This window comes from Diaphorina citri, unplaced genomic scaffold, assembly GCF_000475195.1.
Source record: "Diaphorina citri unplaced genomic scaffold, Diaci psyllid genome assembly version 1.1 scaffold368, whole genome shotgun sequence".
Taxonomy (NCBI): domain Eukaryota; kingdom Metazoa; phylum Arthropoda; class Insecta; order Hemiptera; family Psyllidae; genus Diaphorina; species Diaphorina citri.
Genome location: NW_007377803.1, coordinates 16,573 through 31,379, shown reverse-complemented (window position 1 = coordinate 31,379; position 14,807 = coordinate 16,573). Strand labels below are relative to the sequence as shown.

General features: G+C 38.1%; 1 protein-coding gene across 3 annotated transcripts; it reads right to left on the bottom strand.

The window, feature by feature from the left end:
- Positions 1-787: 787 nt before the first annotated feature.
- On the bottom strand, positions 788-4,880 carry LOC113466955 (mucin-17-like). Of its 3 annotated transcripts, none has more exons than XM_026822808.1 (4): positions 4,417-4,880; positions 3,879-3,989; positions 1,651-2,507; positions 788-1,500 (listed from the first exon to the last, which is right to left on the bottom strand). In XM_026822808.1, the coding sequence occupies exons 1-4, from the start codon at positions 4,733-4,735 to the stop codon at positions 802-804; spliced, it is 1,986 nt and encodes a 661-aa protein (XP_026678609.1). In that variant the 5' UTR covers positions 4,736-4,880; the 3' UTR covers positions 788-801. The 3 variants fall into 3 exon arrangements, 1 of the variants encoding a protein (XP_026678609.1); XR_003391190.1 differs by lacking the exon at positions 788-1,500 and adding an exon at positions 3,197-3,353 and having other exon boundaries at positions 2,372-2,507; XR_003391191.1 differs by lacking the exons at positions 788-1,500; positions 1,651-2,507 and adding exons at positions 2,828-2,875; positions 3,197-3,353.
- Between the last annotated feature and the right edge of the window lie 9,927 nt (positions 4,881-14,807).

Below are 14,807 nucleotides of genomic sequence, written 5' to 3'. Positions count from 1 at the left end.
TCTTTCTCCTCTCTTTTCTTTCTCTTCTTTCCTATTCTCTCTTCGTCCCCTACTCTTCAACCATCAAAACTAATATAATTTCTTTTATATTCTCTGTTACAGGTATGTATTTTCCAAGCCCATGGATCTACCTATTAGCTTTTATTCTCTTTCTCCACATTTTCCAAGATTTCTCAGGTATGTTTCATATTCTTCTTACTTCGGCAATCGAATTCGGGACCTTCTGATTTGTCGACCGATAGCGTGGAAGTGAAAGTTTGTTTCATTACAACCGAGGGAGAGACTAGACGAGGAAATGTAAATGACGAAAGAAAGAAAAGGGATACCTACATTGGAGGTTTGTTTCATTACAACCGAGGGAGAGACTAGACGAGGAAATGTAAATGACGAAAGAAAGAAAAGGGATACCTACATTGGAGAAAAAAAGAAGAAGAGAAAGAATACCTACTTCTCTCTATTTCCTGTGGGAGTGAATCACTCAAACATGAAGTCATTGATGGGAGTTCAGAAGTATGATTGTTGAATTTTAATTATGCTACTACCATCATCTCATTGCCATTATATCTATCTCTCTCTATTTCCTGTGGGAGTGAATCACTCAAACATGAAGTCATTGATGGGAGTTCAGAAGTATGATTGTTGAATTTTAATTATGCTGCTACCATCATCTCATTGCTATTATATCTATTCTTTTAAGTGTGCTAGCAATAAATTATAGGGACATTATTAAATATTATTATATCAAATGATAGAAACAAGTGACGTTTAAAATTAAAATCAGCAAAATAACTCTCTTTATTATCAAAATAAAGTAAAATTTGTCATAGGTATTTTATTGTCTTTAGTAGGTCTATGTTTTAATCTTCTTTGTTTGATTTGTCTAACTTGATCCTCCAAGTCACACGGCCTCTCGGATATTAATTTGATGACTAGCACGGAGCTCTTTCTCTGTTTTCCACATTCAATTGAAGTTGGTGAAAATATTTTCTGTTGTAACATTTGGGTTGTTAGTTTTTGTCTCCGTGTTGTGGTGGGTTTTGTAGAGGTTTCTTCGGTGATATCCATGATGGTTTCATCATTAATGTTTGTAGTTGCCTCTTCATTTTGTTTTGTCGTTTCTGAGTTTATTAAATTATTAGACATATTGATTTTCAAGTTTTTATGGTGTTGTTTTAAGTTTCTAGTGGCTAATTCATTACTATCTGATTCAGTTGTTGCTTCTTCTTCTTCATAGTCATAATCCAGAGGAAGCTCTGCAGTTCCCGAAATAAGTTGTTTTTGTTCAGGAGCAATCGTAAAATTTTCTGTTGATGTCTCTGCTCTCTTCTCAGTCGTTATTTTTGTAGGTTCTTTTTTTCTCTTTGGTGATAATGTTGTTTCCGGTGAAGATTCTAATGATGTTGATTCTGTTACTGGTGATGATAATGTTGATGGTGATATAGTCACTGTAGTTGATGGTGTCAATAACATCGGTGGTGATGGTTCATCTGTTGGAGATTGGTGTGTTTGAGATATGGTCGGTGATGTTGATTTTTCCGGCGATTTTGTTTCAGTTGTTGATCGGTTTGAAATCTTTTTCGTATCCCCTTGTAAATGGTTCATCATTATAACCTTCATTGTACTCGAGTTCATGTCAGAAATTCTGAGTTGGTGTGTTTGAGATATGGTCGGTGATGTTGATTTTTCCGGCGATTTTGTTTCAGTTGTTGATCGGTTTGAAATCTTTTTCGTATCCTCTTGTAAATGGTTCATCATTATAACCTTCATTGTACTCGAGTTCATGTCAGAAATTCTGAATACCGGGAAACACGTTGTTTCTCTAAATGATATCTCAACAGTCTTAAGGTTCATTGGGTTGTTGGTAGTAACATTTGTTTTGTTTTTAGAAAGAACATTAGGAACAGTTTTTGTAGAATTATTTGGGCGTTTGGAAATACGTGGTAGTATGGTTTGAATCGTAGGTTTAAAACTATTGTCTTTACCATCAAAAGTGCTGGGAATGATTATTTTTTGAGTGTTGAGTTTGGATGTTGTTGATGACCCTTTATTTGCCTTTGCATACTTTTCTGATATATTGTGCTTCATATTGTTCAAGAGAGAAGCTGCTGATAACATCTGAGTTGTGTTGAGTAGGTTGAAAAAAGCTTCCTTCGTAGGATGAGGTGTTGTAAAAATGGTTTTGCTGTCTGGTATTATAATGAATGTTGTTCCTTCATGTAGAATACAGGTTGGACCAGAGCTATTCATTTGGATTCGATCTAATACTTCTTGAGCACTATCGGGTAATTTATTTCGGAATATTGACGCCGTTGTCGTTGTTTTGTTTATTTTGCTTTTTACAATACCAGAAAGTTTATTAATAGCTCCTTGACCGCCTTTAGCTATTTGGTTGAGAGTTTGAGAATAGTTTCTCTTTGTTGGAGACACTGTTGACTCTGGTAGTATTATGAAAAAGTTTTTCTGATTTATGATGGTTTCATTGTTTAAACGCGTCAATTCTCCATTTTCTGCAAAATAAAACAAATTAATTTTGAATTCAGTATAACTCATGGCAGTCATGACAATAACTAGGATTTATGCTTTATGCTAAAATTATGTTTAGAATAATATCAATCATCACAAATTACTATAGGTAGGTTAGAATTGCCTACCTTTTCTTTATAATCTAAACTCTAAAGGGTGTCCCAATAAGGACGCAAGTTTTAAAAGGTCATAACTTTTTTATGCGTTGTTTTATCTTGCCCGATCTTCGACAAATTGATTGTAAACATATCAAAATTAGTCATCATGGAGTCTAAAACGGTTCAATAACGCGTTAGCATATTTTTCTGATTTATGATGGTTTCATTGTTTAAACGCGTCAATTCTCCATTTTCTGCAAAATAAAACAAATTAATTTTGAATTCAGTATTACTCATGACAGTCATGACAATAACTAGGATTTATGCTAAAAATTATTTTTAGAATAATATCAATCATCACAATTACTATAGGTAGGTTAGAATTGCCTACCTTTTCTTTATAATCTAAAGGGTGTCCCAATAAGGACGCAAGATTTGAAAGGGTCATAACTTTTTTATGCGTTGTTTTATCTTGCCCGATCTTCGACAAATTGATTGTAAACATACCAAAATTAGTCATCATGGAGTCTAAAACGGTTCAATAACGCGTTAGCATTATAAAATCGACAAATTACCACTTTTGCGCGAGCATTTTCCTCGTCGAAAGCGTGTTGGTGACGTTCCGTATTGGTGACGAGAAATGGCCTCGATGATAATGCAATTTTACCCCCCTAGACTTCGTTCTGTGGGGGTATCTAAAGACACATGTTTACACCAACAAACCCACACCCACTGAAACATTGAAAGGTGAAATAAAATTGAAAGTTGCATCAACGAGATACAGCCTGATTTCTTCAACTTTGCCATCGAAAATTTTGTCAAAAGAGAACGAATGTACCATCAAAGTTATGCTATCGGTCTGATTATTGTTCCATACAAAATTTCAGAATGTTTACTTCTCAAATTATCCAAGAAGTCCATTCAAAGTTATGCTATCGGTCTGATTATTGTTCCATACAAAATTTCAGAATGTTTACTTCTCAAATTATCCAAGAAGTCCATTTTTTTTCCACGGAGAACCATGCTTTATTAAACAATCAAATCTTGCGTTCTTATTGGAACACTCTTTATATACTTAGATTTTCTTGTTACTTCTTACCCTTAAACTCCGTTTTCTTTCTTATTACCTTTAGATTCCGTTCCTGGATTAGTCCCTTTATTAAACAATCAAATCTTGCGTTCTTATTGGAACACTCTTTATATACTTAGATTTTCTTGTTACTTCTTACCCTTAAACTCCGTCTTCTTTCTTATTACCTTTAGATTCCGTTCCTGGATTAGTCTCTTGGTCATCATCATCCAGAGATTTCTTCCTGAATGTTACTTTCAAAGCTCGATTGTTATTATTTGAAAAGCTCTTGATATGTCCTGTGGAATAAAGAATATAAAGATGCAATCACCCAGAGATTTCTTCCTGAATGTTACTTTCAAAGCTCGATTGTTATTATTTGAAAAGCTCTTGATATGTCCTGTGGAATAAAGATGAATACCTAAGCATGATTTATAATGTCTTCAAATTCAATACCAAAGGATTTACCTCCTGCTATGACTTTAACAAAATCATAGCAAAAGTTATTGTCTTTGTTTTCAATTGAATTTCATCCTAGCATGAACCGTTAAGAAGTCACACACTTCACACTTTCTTATTTGACAAACGGTAAGTTAACAAAGGCTTGATTATAATTTCCCGGAACACTTCCTCTTTCCTGGCTTGCTCATTTTACGCATCAAATACTTCTCGTGTATCGCTTGACAATACATTTATTGTAATCAAACTACTACGAAAATTTCTTACCTTTCGACAGTGATGGCTGCTTGTATCTCCGCAAATAATCGTTCCAACTCTCCCGCGACAGAAAAGCATGCAGAGAACCAACGTTGTTAGTCCAACTTGGTGGAATCTGCAGTAGTGGCAGCGTTTTCATCAAGTTCACCGAACGGTTTTGGGTGTCCGAGGCAACCACTTGGTCTTCGGGCTTAGTCGGGTATTTCCGACCAGTGACGTCGAATTGTTTCATTTGGGTTTCGCGATCGTAGAATAGATTCTCGTTGAATGTGTTGTTGAGGAGGTAGAGTGTCAGGAAGATGTTCTTTACGGGTGATGTCACGTTCATGGTTTTGGAAGTATCTTTCACCAATAACTAATATTACAACTTTTACACTTTCGATTTATCAGGAAATAAATTTTTTAGTAAAACACCGGATACTCAAAATAGTCAAAATCAAATTGGAATTTTCGAAATGTTATCGAGGAACCATGATTTCTCGGCCTACAATAATTAACTGTCGATTTGGAAGATTCTGATCCAGAGTAGATAGGATGATACCTATTTATTTACATATAGCAAGATCATCTCAAGACCATCAATGTTGAAAACACTAGGGTACAACGACACTTTCAATCAACACAACAAAGAAAATATAAATAATTTATATATTTATGTACCTACCTTATAAATGAAATTACAATAGGTGGGAAAGTACAAAGAAATATCTCCAAAGCACCCGTACTTCTGAAGTGTAAGTAATTAATATAATTATTGTAATATGAGTTAAAAAGATTTATTGTTATCTAAATTTTTATACAGGGTGATCCTGATATCAACAGTTCAAGGTTGTCAAACTAAAAACATAAACGAAACTCAAATATTAGGCGAGTGAGGAAAAGTTTTCTCTCCCGCAGTCTCTGCAGCTGCACTCTGTGTATTTATGGTGATTTTAGCGATCAAAAATTGATCATATCTCAGGATCGGTTTAGATTTTCGCAAAATCCTTTCTTATTGCACACCTAGACCATAAAAGGAATATTCCTACCAAATTTCAGCTTTCTAGGTGTTGTGGTTCTAGAGATAGAGCGATCAGTGTGTGAAATGTGAATGGATCTCGTTCTTATAATATAAGATTGTAATATGAGTTAAAAAGATTTATTGTTATCTAAATTTTTATACAGGGTGATCCTGATATCAACATTCAAGGTCATGGAGCTTCAAGGTCGAAAGTAGTAGTAAGTCAACCAAAAATTTTTGACATCAGGGGGTCCCAAAACGGATATTTCCAGCCATTTCCCGATTTTGAAAATTTGGACCGATTGCAATACTTTCATTACTAGTATAGGTAGCTCGCTATACTGTAGTAATAGAAAGTAAAAAGACATAAAGAAGTAACAAACTCTGTCTACCCAGTAGCCAAGACATTTCTTACCTTCTGTTGTAGGTATCTACCTCCCTGTCTCTCTTTCTCTCACCCCTACAAACTTGTATCTTCTGTCTTGGTAAAAAGACCTTTAATTTGATATATAGGTCGACCAGGTTTGGATAAGTCCTTCTATGGGGACAGACAGACACACAGACAGACAGACGCCGAAGCGAATACAATAGCCCGTCTACTATACCTTTTTTTATTACTATCGTAATAATAAAGGAAGGACGGGCTAAAAATATATTTCCGAAGTTTGTGGTCCCATTACTGGGTTGAATGTTCCCTCCTCTTCCCTATTTCTCTGTTCCTCCTCTCTCCGCTCTCCCTTGCTTCTCTTTTCTATTTATCCTCAACTTTCTATTTTCCTCCTCTCCCTTTTTCTTTCTCCTCTCTTTTCTTTCTCTTCTTTCCTATTCTCTCTTCGTCCTCTACTCTTCAACCATCAAAACTAATATAATTTCTTTTATATTCTCTGTTACAGGTATGTATTTTCAAGCCCATGGATCTACCTAGCTTTTATTCTCTTTCTCCACATTTTCCAAGATTTCTCAGGTAGGTTTCATATTCTTCTTACTCCGGCAATCGAAATCGGGACCTCCTGATTTGTCGACCGATAGCTTGGAAGTGAAAAAAGTCAATAAATAATGATAATTATTGCATCCCTCCCGCCCTCCATTTTTTTTTTATTTTTTTTTTTTAGTCAACGACTCTTATGTAGAACTCTCCAAAGTTAATGACTTGTTGTTATCTCAAGCAGGTGATAACAATGAGTGATAATGACTTTGATGATAAAGGGGGGGGGGAGAGAAAAGGAGGGGATCTGAAAAAAAGGAGGGAGAAAAAGAGAGAGTCGAGAGATTAAACGTGAAAAATGACTGTAAAAAGAAGATCCATTGGAGAGAGAGAGAAAAAGAAAGAGAGAGAGAGAGAGATAGGGGAGAGAGAGAGTTCGAACGTGACTTTTACAGAGAAAAAAATATGTCTGGAAAAACAGAGGAGAGAGAGAAGAGTCTTGTTTTACAGTTATAGGATTCCAGAGAGAGAGAAGAGAGAGAGGGAGGGAGAGAGGGAGAAAGAGAGAGAGAGGGAGGGAGGAGAGAGAGGGAGAGAGAGAAGAGAGGGAGAGAGGTAAAGAGAGAGGGAGGGATGGAAGATAGAGGGAGGGAGGAGAAAGAGAGAAACACACAGATAAAAAGAAAGTACCTCAGTCAAAGGTTGATGAATGTATTCAGAGAATTAGAAAGTTGCGTCGGGATACAATATTGATGTAACCCTTATCATTAAGATCTCGTAATCCCCTCCATCATATAACGGGGACCAGGAGACATCGGATTTGAGAGCGGAAACTTTCGTTTTTCAGCAAATAAAAGTAAAGTTATAATTGAAAAACTGCTCCAAATGATGATGCTGATGAGAATGTTTACCACCCAAAAACTTTTGTTTGAATTAAAATTATTTATCCTCAAAAGCTTTGCCGAGAAAATTTGCTCTCATTTGCATCTAATACGAGCACAAGATATTAAGGAGCGCGGTAGCGCTCCGCCCCGCCAAGTCAAGAAAGTTTGACCGCGCTACTAGAGATATTATACACGATATACATATAGCTATAACTGTATAGACTGTGTACATGTTTCGTTTAGCCTACGGATGAGAGGTTGTTCGTTGGGTGGGTAGACTGGTATGTATGTAGGTACTAAGGCTAACCTAATTATATTTCAGACATTTTCATTGTAAATAGGAGGAGGCTCTATGTTCTTTTGGTAGATTGTTATCTACATCTGACTTTTGCTCTTGTCGGTCTGTCTATTAGATTACATTTCTCTTTTACTTTTGGTATGCTCTTTGGCTCATCATTTTCTTGATAATCCTAGTGGCCTTACTATTTGTCTACGACTCTACGTCATTCCTCCTCTTTCTCATTTTCCTCTTTCTCATGAAACCCCTACTCCTTCTTTTCTTACTCCTCCTATACTACTCGTCCTCTTTCTCATTTTCCTCCTTCTCCTTCTCTCTATCCTTTTCATTCTTACCTCTCCATCTCCTCTTCTTCCTACTTCTACTCCATATTTTTTCCTCCTTCTACTTCCCCTTCTCCTCTTCCTCCTCGCCGTCCTCATCCACGTTTCCCCCCCCCCTTCTCCTTCTTTTCCTCTTCCTACTCCTACTCCATCTTCTCTTCCTCTTCTTCTTCTTCCTCCTCCGTCTCCCCCACTTCTACTACCTCCAGAACGAAGAAGGAGGAGAAAGAAAGGTACAGATATACAGCGAAGAGTTAGGAGGAGTAGGAGGAGGAGTAAAAGGAGACGAAGGAGGGAGGGAAGGAGGAAGGAGAGAAAAGGAGGGGATCAGAAAAAAAGGAGGGAGAAAAAGAGAGAGTCGAGAGATTAAACGTGAAAAACGACTGTAAAGAGAAGATCCATTGGAGAGAGAGAAAGAAAGAGAGAAAGAGAGATAGGGGAGAGAGAGAGTACGAACGTGACTTTTACAGAGAAAAAAATATGTCTGGAAAAATAGAGGAGAGAGAGAGAGAGGGAGACATGGTATACTGTTAGTATTTTTAAATTGTAAAAAAAAAAAAAATGTAAAGTTGTATTAAAATCTCATTAAAAATAATTACTAAGAAAAAACAGTGAAAGAAAGAAGAACAAGTCAAAGAAGAGAGATATAGAGAAAGAGAGAGAGAGAGAGAGAGAGAGAGGAATAATGGCAACGGAAGTATACCCATACTCTCTTCTTTCTATCTCTTTCCTTTCTCTTACTCCCCCCCCCCTCTCTCTCTTCTCCTTCTCTTCCTCCATTTCCCCTTGATATTCATTTTCTGACTTCTCGTATCTCCCTTCTTTCTCATGCCTACGCAATATCGCTATAGATATAGACCTACACTCTTCCTTACCCCTCCCTTTGTTCCACCTTTTTATCACCCCTTCTCTTTCGCTTCTCACCCCTCCTTTTTTTTCCCTCCTCTTTTTCCTTTTCATCCTCTTTCCTGTCTTTCCTCTGTCCCCTCCCACCTTTCTTCTCTGCCAGCAATATCATAATCAGGGCGACTTTTTTTTTTCGAAAAATGTTAAAAATTACAGATGACTGCTCAGATTTTAAGATTTTTTTTCTTCTGTTTCGTAGCAAAAGTTTCTTCCAGAGAGTGTGAGAGAGTGACTGAGGAGGGAAGGAGAAAACGTTCCAACCAGAAAGCAGAAGAGAGGAAGAAAGAATAGTGAGACAGTGAGAGGGGTTAGGGGGAGAGATTGAATAAGAAAAGCGAAGCAGTAAGAAAGGAAGGGAGAAAGAGAAATGTAGAGATTGAGTGAAAGACAAAGAAAAAAGAGAGTGATATTAATTGTAGAAATAGAGAATCCGGATAAGAAGAGAGAAGAAAAAGGAGGGGTAGTGAAAATTTTCATTGGTTTTTGAAATCCACGTCTAAAAAGTCTTTCCCATATCAAGATTTGCCCTAGCCTATAAAATGAAAACCCCTTCAGGCGTTAGTCCCTAAAAATGGGAGCAGCAGCAGGAGAGAGAGAAGGAGAAAGGGAGAGGGAGAGAGAGAGGGAGAGGGAGAAAGAGAGGTAAGGATCAAGTCTGCTTTTAATCCTGGTGAATAAATCATTAAAAATGCCGCCAGATTCAAGTTGAAGGAAAACAGTTCTAATTATTTAAAGGCTCACAGTCTATCTTTTTCACTCCTCCTCCTCCTCCTCCTCTCTTTCTATGTCTTCCCCCTTTGCAACTCTTTCTTTCTCTTTTCCTCTTGCTTTTCTTCTTGTCTCCCCCCATCAAACTTCCTTTCTATCATTCTAACTCGTTTATATTTGGAGAGGGGATGTTGGACATCTCCACTAATATTGGGAGAATTGTAATTGTGACATTGCCACTAATATTGGGATAATTGTAACTGTGGCATCTCCACTAATATTGGGAGAATTGTAATTCTGACATCCCCACTAATATTGGGAAAATTGTAATTTTGGCATTTCCGCTAATATTGGGAGAATTGTAATTGTGGCATCTCCACTAATATTGGGATAATTGTAACTGTGGCATCTCCACTAATATTGGGATAATTGTAATTCTGGCATCTCCACTAATATTGGGATAATTGTAATTCTGACATCTCCACTAATATTGGGATAATTGTAATTCTGACATCTCCACTAATACTCCAGTATTACCTAGGTATATCGCCATGCCCTATTTCTTCTTTTTTCTCCTCCCCTTCCTCCTCCTTCTTCCTTTTCCTCCTTCTCCTCTTTTTTTCTTTCAACTGGCAATATGTTTATGTATGTTTTTGTTTATATGTCACTGTCTTTTTCTATACGTGGGTAAATGGTGTGTGTACTTTTTTTTCATCATCCAATATCTTGTTGATATTGTGTGTTTTGTAACCACTTGTATAGAGAAGCGATTGAAAGCGTTTCAAGCTGAATAGACACACGGCTAGAATAGAATATGATTGGCTAGGATATTGCTCGATAGAAAGTTGAAAAGTTCGTCCCATAACAATAACCGTTTTATGCTGCAACTTTGCACATAGCAGTTTTCTCCTCTACAACTCTGCACTGTATGGTGCAGCGCTCTACACAATATCACAATATTCCTACATACCTACTATAACCTGAATACATTGATGTAACGGCTTGTGTATGTGAATAGATCACAGGCAACGAGACGATCTTTAAAAAGTTCCGACACTAACTTTGTGAAACATATCTAGTAAAACCAACCTAAACCCTGCTTCTCCATGGAGGAGCCCTGAAGAAGCTGCAGTATTCCTCGGCCTTGACACAGTTTTATGGACGTGGTAATCGAAAACGTTAACAACAATAAGACAACAACAATTCCCATGACCTATAGTGAATTCCATTCGAGGAGCCCTGATAATACATACGTTAGTATTGTTAGTGGAGATGTCAATACTACCATTCACCTTATTCTAGTGATGTCTCTGAAATTAGTGAAGATGATAAAACCACATAATCTGAGATTATAATTATATCGAGTCTGATTTGTATAGCGCGATTCGTCCTTTGGCCGTAACATACGTCATAAATATACACATGTTCATGTTTCCCCATCCAAAATAGACAGGAAGCGCTTTTCCTCTTTATTGAAAAATAATATAAAATTTAAAAGTCAATTATATTTTTCCGACGGAAAAATACGCTTTGGCGGAGGAAAAAGGGAGAGAAATAACACGTTTTGTACTCAAAAATATACCTCCCCTTCCTCCCTCCCTTCCTACTTTTTCCTCCCCCACATATTCCCTCCCTCCTTGGCTTCAATGGATTTATATACCTACCTTTGTATGATGTGATGGGCTTGGAAGGTTTTTATTCAGGTCCTTTTGAGACCTCATGCTCTTTTTCCCCCCCTTTATCTCCTCCTCCATATTTTTCTCTTCCCCCTCCTTCCTATTTTTATCCTCCCCTCCCCCATTTTTCTCCTCTCCCTGTTTGTTGGCTTCATACGATTTATACCTAGGCTTGCCAAATATCCAAAATGTCGATTCGGGACGCGAATCCGCGAACATAATCGCGAAATCCGCGAACAAAATCGCGAAATTCGCGAACATAATCGCCAAATCCGCGAACATAATCGCGAAATCACATAGGTACGATATGTACATAGGTACGATAGGTGATAGGTAACATACCTACCTATTATTAAAAACAGATAAACAAAATACAGTTGAACCTGGATAAACGAGAATCCAAGGGACCAGCTCATTTTTTTCGTTTAAGGCGGTTTAATACATTTTCTCGTTTATAAAGGTTTAGCAAAGTGGAAGAGCAAACTGATTAAAGCATGACAAATTTAAACAAGTTAAGAACAAATTCTGATTTATAGAGGTACCTAATTTTAAAGTTAAAAAACGCGTCCCGAATTTTTTCTAGGACAAAAACGAAAATTCGGGACAAAACGCCCCAAAATGAAAAACTGAACGGGACGCCGGGACACCCCCTGAAATTCGGGACTGTCCCGGCCAATTCGGGACGTTTGGCAAGCCTAGATATTATTACTTTGACCTAATAGATATTATTACTTTTACCCGCATATGCGGTTCCTTTACTCTTTTTTCTACTTCCGCATCCCTCCTCCTCCTCCCACTACTTTTACACGAAAAATCCAAAGTTATTAACTCTATGGGGAAAGGGGGGGGAGGAAAGAGGAGTACTTTGACCTAATAGATATTATTACTTTTACCCGCATATGCGGTTCCTTTACTCTTTTTTCTACTTCCGCATCCCTCCTCCTCCTCCTCCCACTACTTTTACACGAAAAAGCCAAAGTTATTAACTCTATGGGGAAAGGGGGGGGGGGAAGGAAAGAGGAGGAGGATCATACATACCTATGGTAAACGTTATTACTGCAATAATGTGCAGATAAAATGTTCCTAAAGGTATGTCGGTACAATTTAGTGAATTTTGAACCGGAGAAATGTGGGGGCGAACAGGATCATACATACCTATGGTAAACGTTATTACTGCAATAATGTGCAGATAAAATGTTCCTAAAGGTATGTCGGTACAATTTAGTGAATTCTGAACCGGAGAAATGTGGGGGCGAACAAGGAAATGCAGGAAGAGAAGGAGGAAAAGGAAGAGGAGTAGAAGGAGGAGGAGAAAAAGGAGAATGAAGGCGGAGTAGGAGGAAGAGTAAAGGTCTGGGTATGAAGACGAGAGAGGAGGTGGAGGAGGATGTGGAAAGGTTGAGAGGTATGGAGGTTGTGGTTATGGAGAAGTAAGAGGAAGAGGAGAAGGAATAGAAGAAGAGAATGAAAGGGAGAGAGATAGAAAGATGAAGAAGAGAAGGAAAGCAAAAGAGATGGAAGGAGAAAGGAGAGGAGGGCAAGGAAAGGTAGACAGGAGAAAAAGGAGAATGAAGGCGGAGTAGGAGGAAGAGTAAAGGTCTGGGTATGAAGACGAGAGAGGAGGTGGAGGAGGATGTGGAAAGATTGAGAGGTATGGAGGTTATGGTTATGGAGAAGGAAGAGGAAGAGGAGAAGGAATAGAAGAAGAGAAGGATAGCAAGAGAGATGGAAGGAGAAAGGAGAGGAGGGCAAGGAAAGGTAGACAAATATGGAGGAAGAAGAGGAGAAGAAGAACGAAGAAGGAGGAGAAAGAAAGGTACAGATATACAGCGAAGAGTTAGGAGGAGTAGGAGGAGGAGTAAAAGGAGACGAAGGAGGAGAAAAAGGAGGAAGAGGAGAAAAAGTATAGTTGAGTTGCGAAGTGGAATGTACCGCAAGGAATGTACGCTAGTTAGAGTGGAATATCATATTGTAACGCAGGAATGTACTCGGTGTAGAAGAAGAGTATAATATTGCTCTGACAACTATGTTGTTATTAAAATGTTCTCAACACATGGCAAATTCACGTCATCTAGGTAGTGCTGCGAAGCCACCAAGTGGGTTCGATTCCCGCCCGAGATGGATTTTATCCTGAACGGATAAGAGTCGTTCTCGGAACGGCTGGCTTTCTCCTATACTGTCCTCCTTCTCTCTTCGCTTCCGGGAGGATAAGACCTTAGCAGTGCAGTTCCCTTTATCAAATCTTCTTACTATGGTGGAGATTGACGCCGGGGTTTTTTTCCCCTTTTTTTTTTTTTTTTTTTTTTTTTTTTTTTTTTTCCTTGATCCATCCGAAAACGAAGATAGAAGGCGTTCCGAGATTACCTTCCAAAGTCAGGTATTAGTTTTCTTTGACGACACGACATCCGTCACTGTTTTTCTTTTTTTTTACCTTCAGATTTGGATTTTTGGCATTTCACATAGGATTCGACATTCCATTCAAATTTTTCACCCAAATGCATATCTTCCATTGGCCAAACCAAAGAGCAGAACCACAGTGGTGGAAAAAATACCTAAAAATAATATAGTTCTCCTCCGCAAATTCAAGTCATGTCAACTTGCATGCTGGTATTTCTCTTGCTTTCCCCCTCCTCCTCCTCCTCCTTCCCCCTCCCCTACATTATCTCTCCCACATTCTGTTTTCGGGTGGGTACACATTCCTTTGCACCCCCTTCTCCTTCTTTCCTTCCCCTCTGGTTCTTTTTATAACTTTATTAATGTTTTTCGTTTATTTCCTCTCCATTTTCAACTGTTTCTTCATGGAGTTTATTTTTTCTTCTTATTCTTTTTCCTCCTCTTCTTCGTGTTTATTTCTTATGAATAGGATTCTTGGTAAGGCAGGAAGGAGTAATAATATTTGTGGGGGTGCATGTGTATTGTGTAGTGTAGGTTTCAGGAAGGAAGAAAATACATTTCTTTCATCATATGATTGAACGAAAAAATCGGTTAATAATGTAGGTACTCGTATCATTATGCACATATTGTAAATTTTCCTTCCATCACGCTACGACCTCTGGAAACGAGAGTCCCGTCGCGTCGTCAGAATTTATCCATTAGAACCGCGACCTTATGTCGCGTCTCACGTATATTGCATGCACTTTTGTACCGTGCAAGTTTTTTCAATAATGCAAGGAAATTCAATTATGTATACTCCTTCCTAGTATTAGCATCTCGGTCTGTTTGTATAACGCGAGAGCATTTTCCATCACTAGCTCCCGCCATTTTCCAGTGAGCTACTCTCGAATGGTTTGAGGGTATTTCCATTAGCGAAGGTATGGTTTCTGAGAATTTCGGTGAGATTTTCCGGGAATTTCGGTACCGTTTCCATAACGTTTCCTTGTTTCCAGGAATTTTGTACCACCATCATGTAACGGTAACCCTTATCTAGAGCACGAGGTACAAAGGGCACTCAATCGGAATATATTGCTTCAAAAATCAAGTGAACTCTAATGAGGATAATTACGAACCTCTTTGTGGAAAGGAAAAAAGGTAAATAAGAAGCAAAAGCAAGGCAAGAAGAAGGAGGAGGAGGAGGAGGAGGAGAAGAAGAAGAAGAAGGAGGAGGAGGAGGAGGAGAAGAAGAAGAAGAAGAAGGAGGAGGAGGGGGAGGAGGAGGGGGAGGAGGAGGAGGATGATAAGAA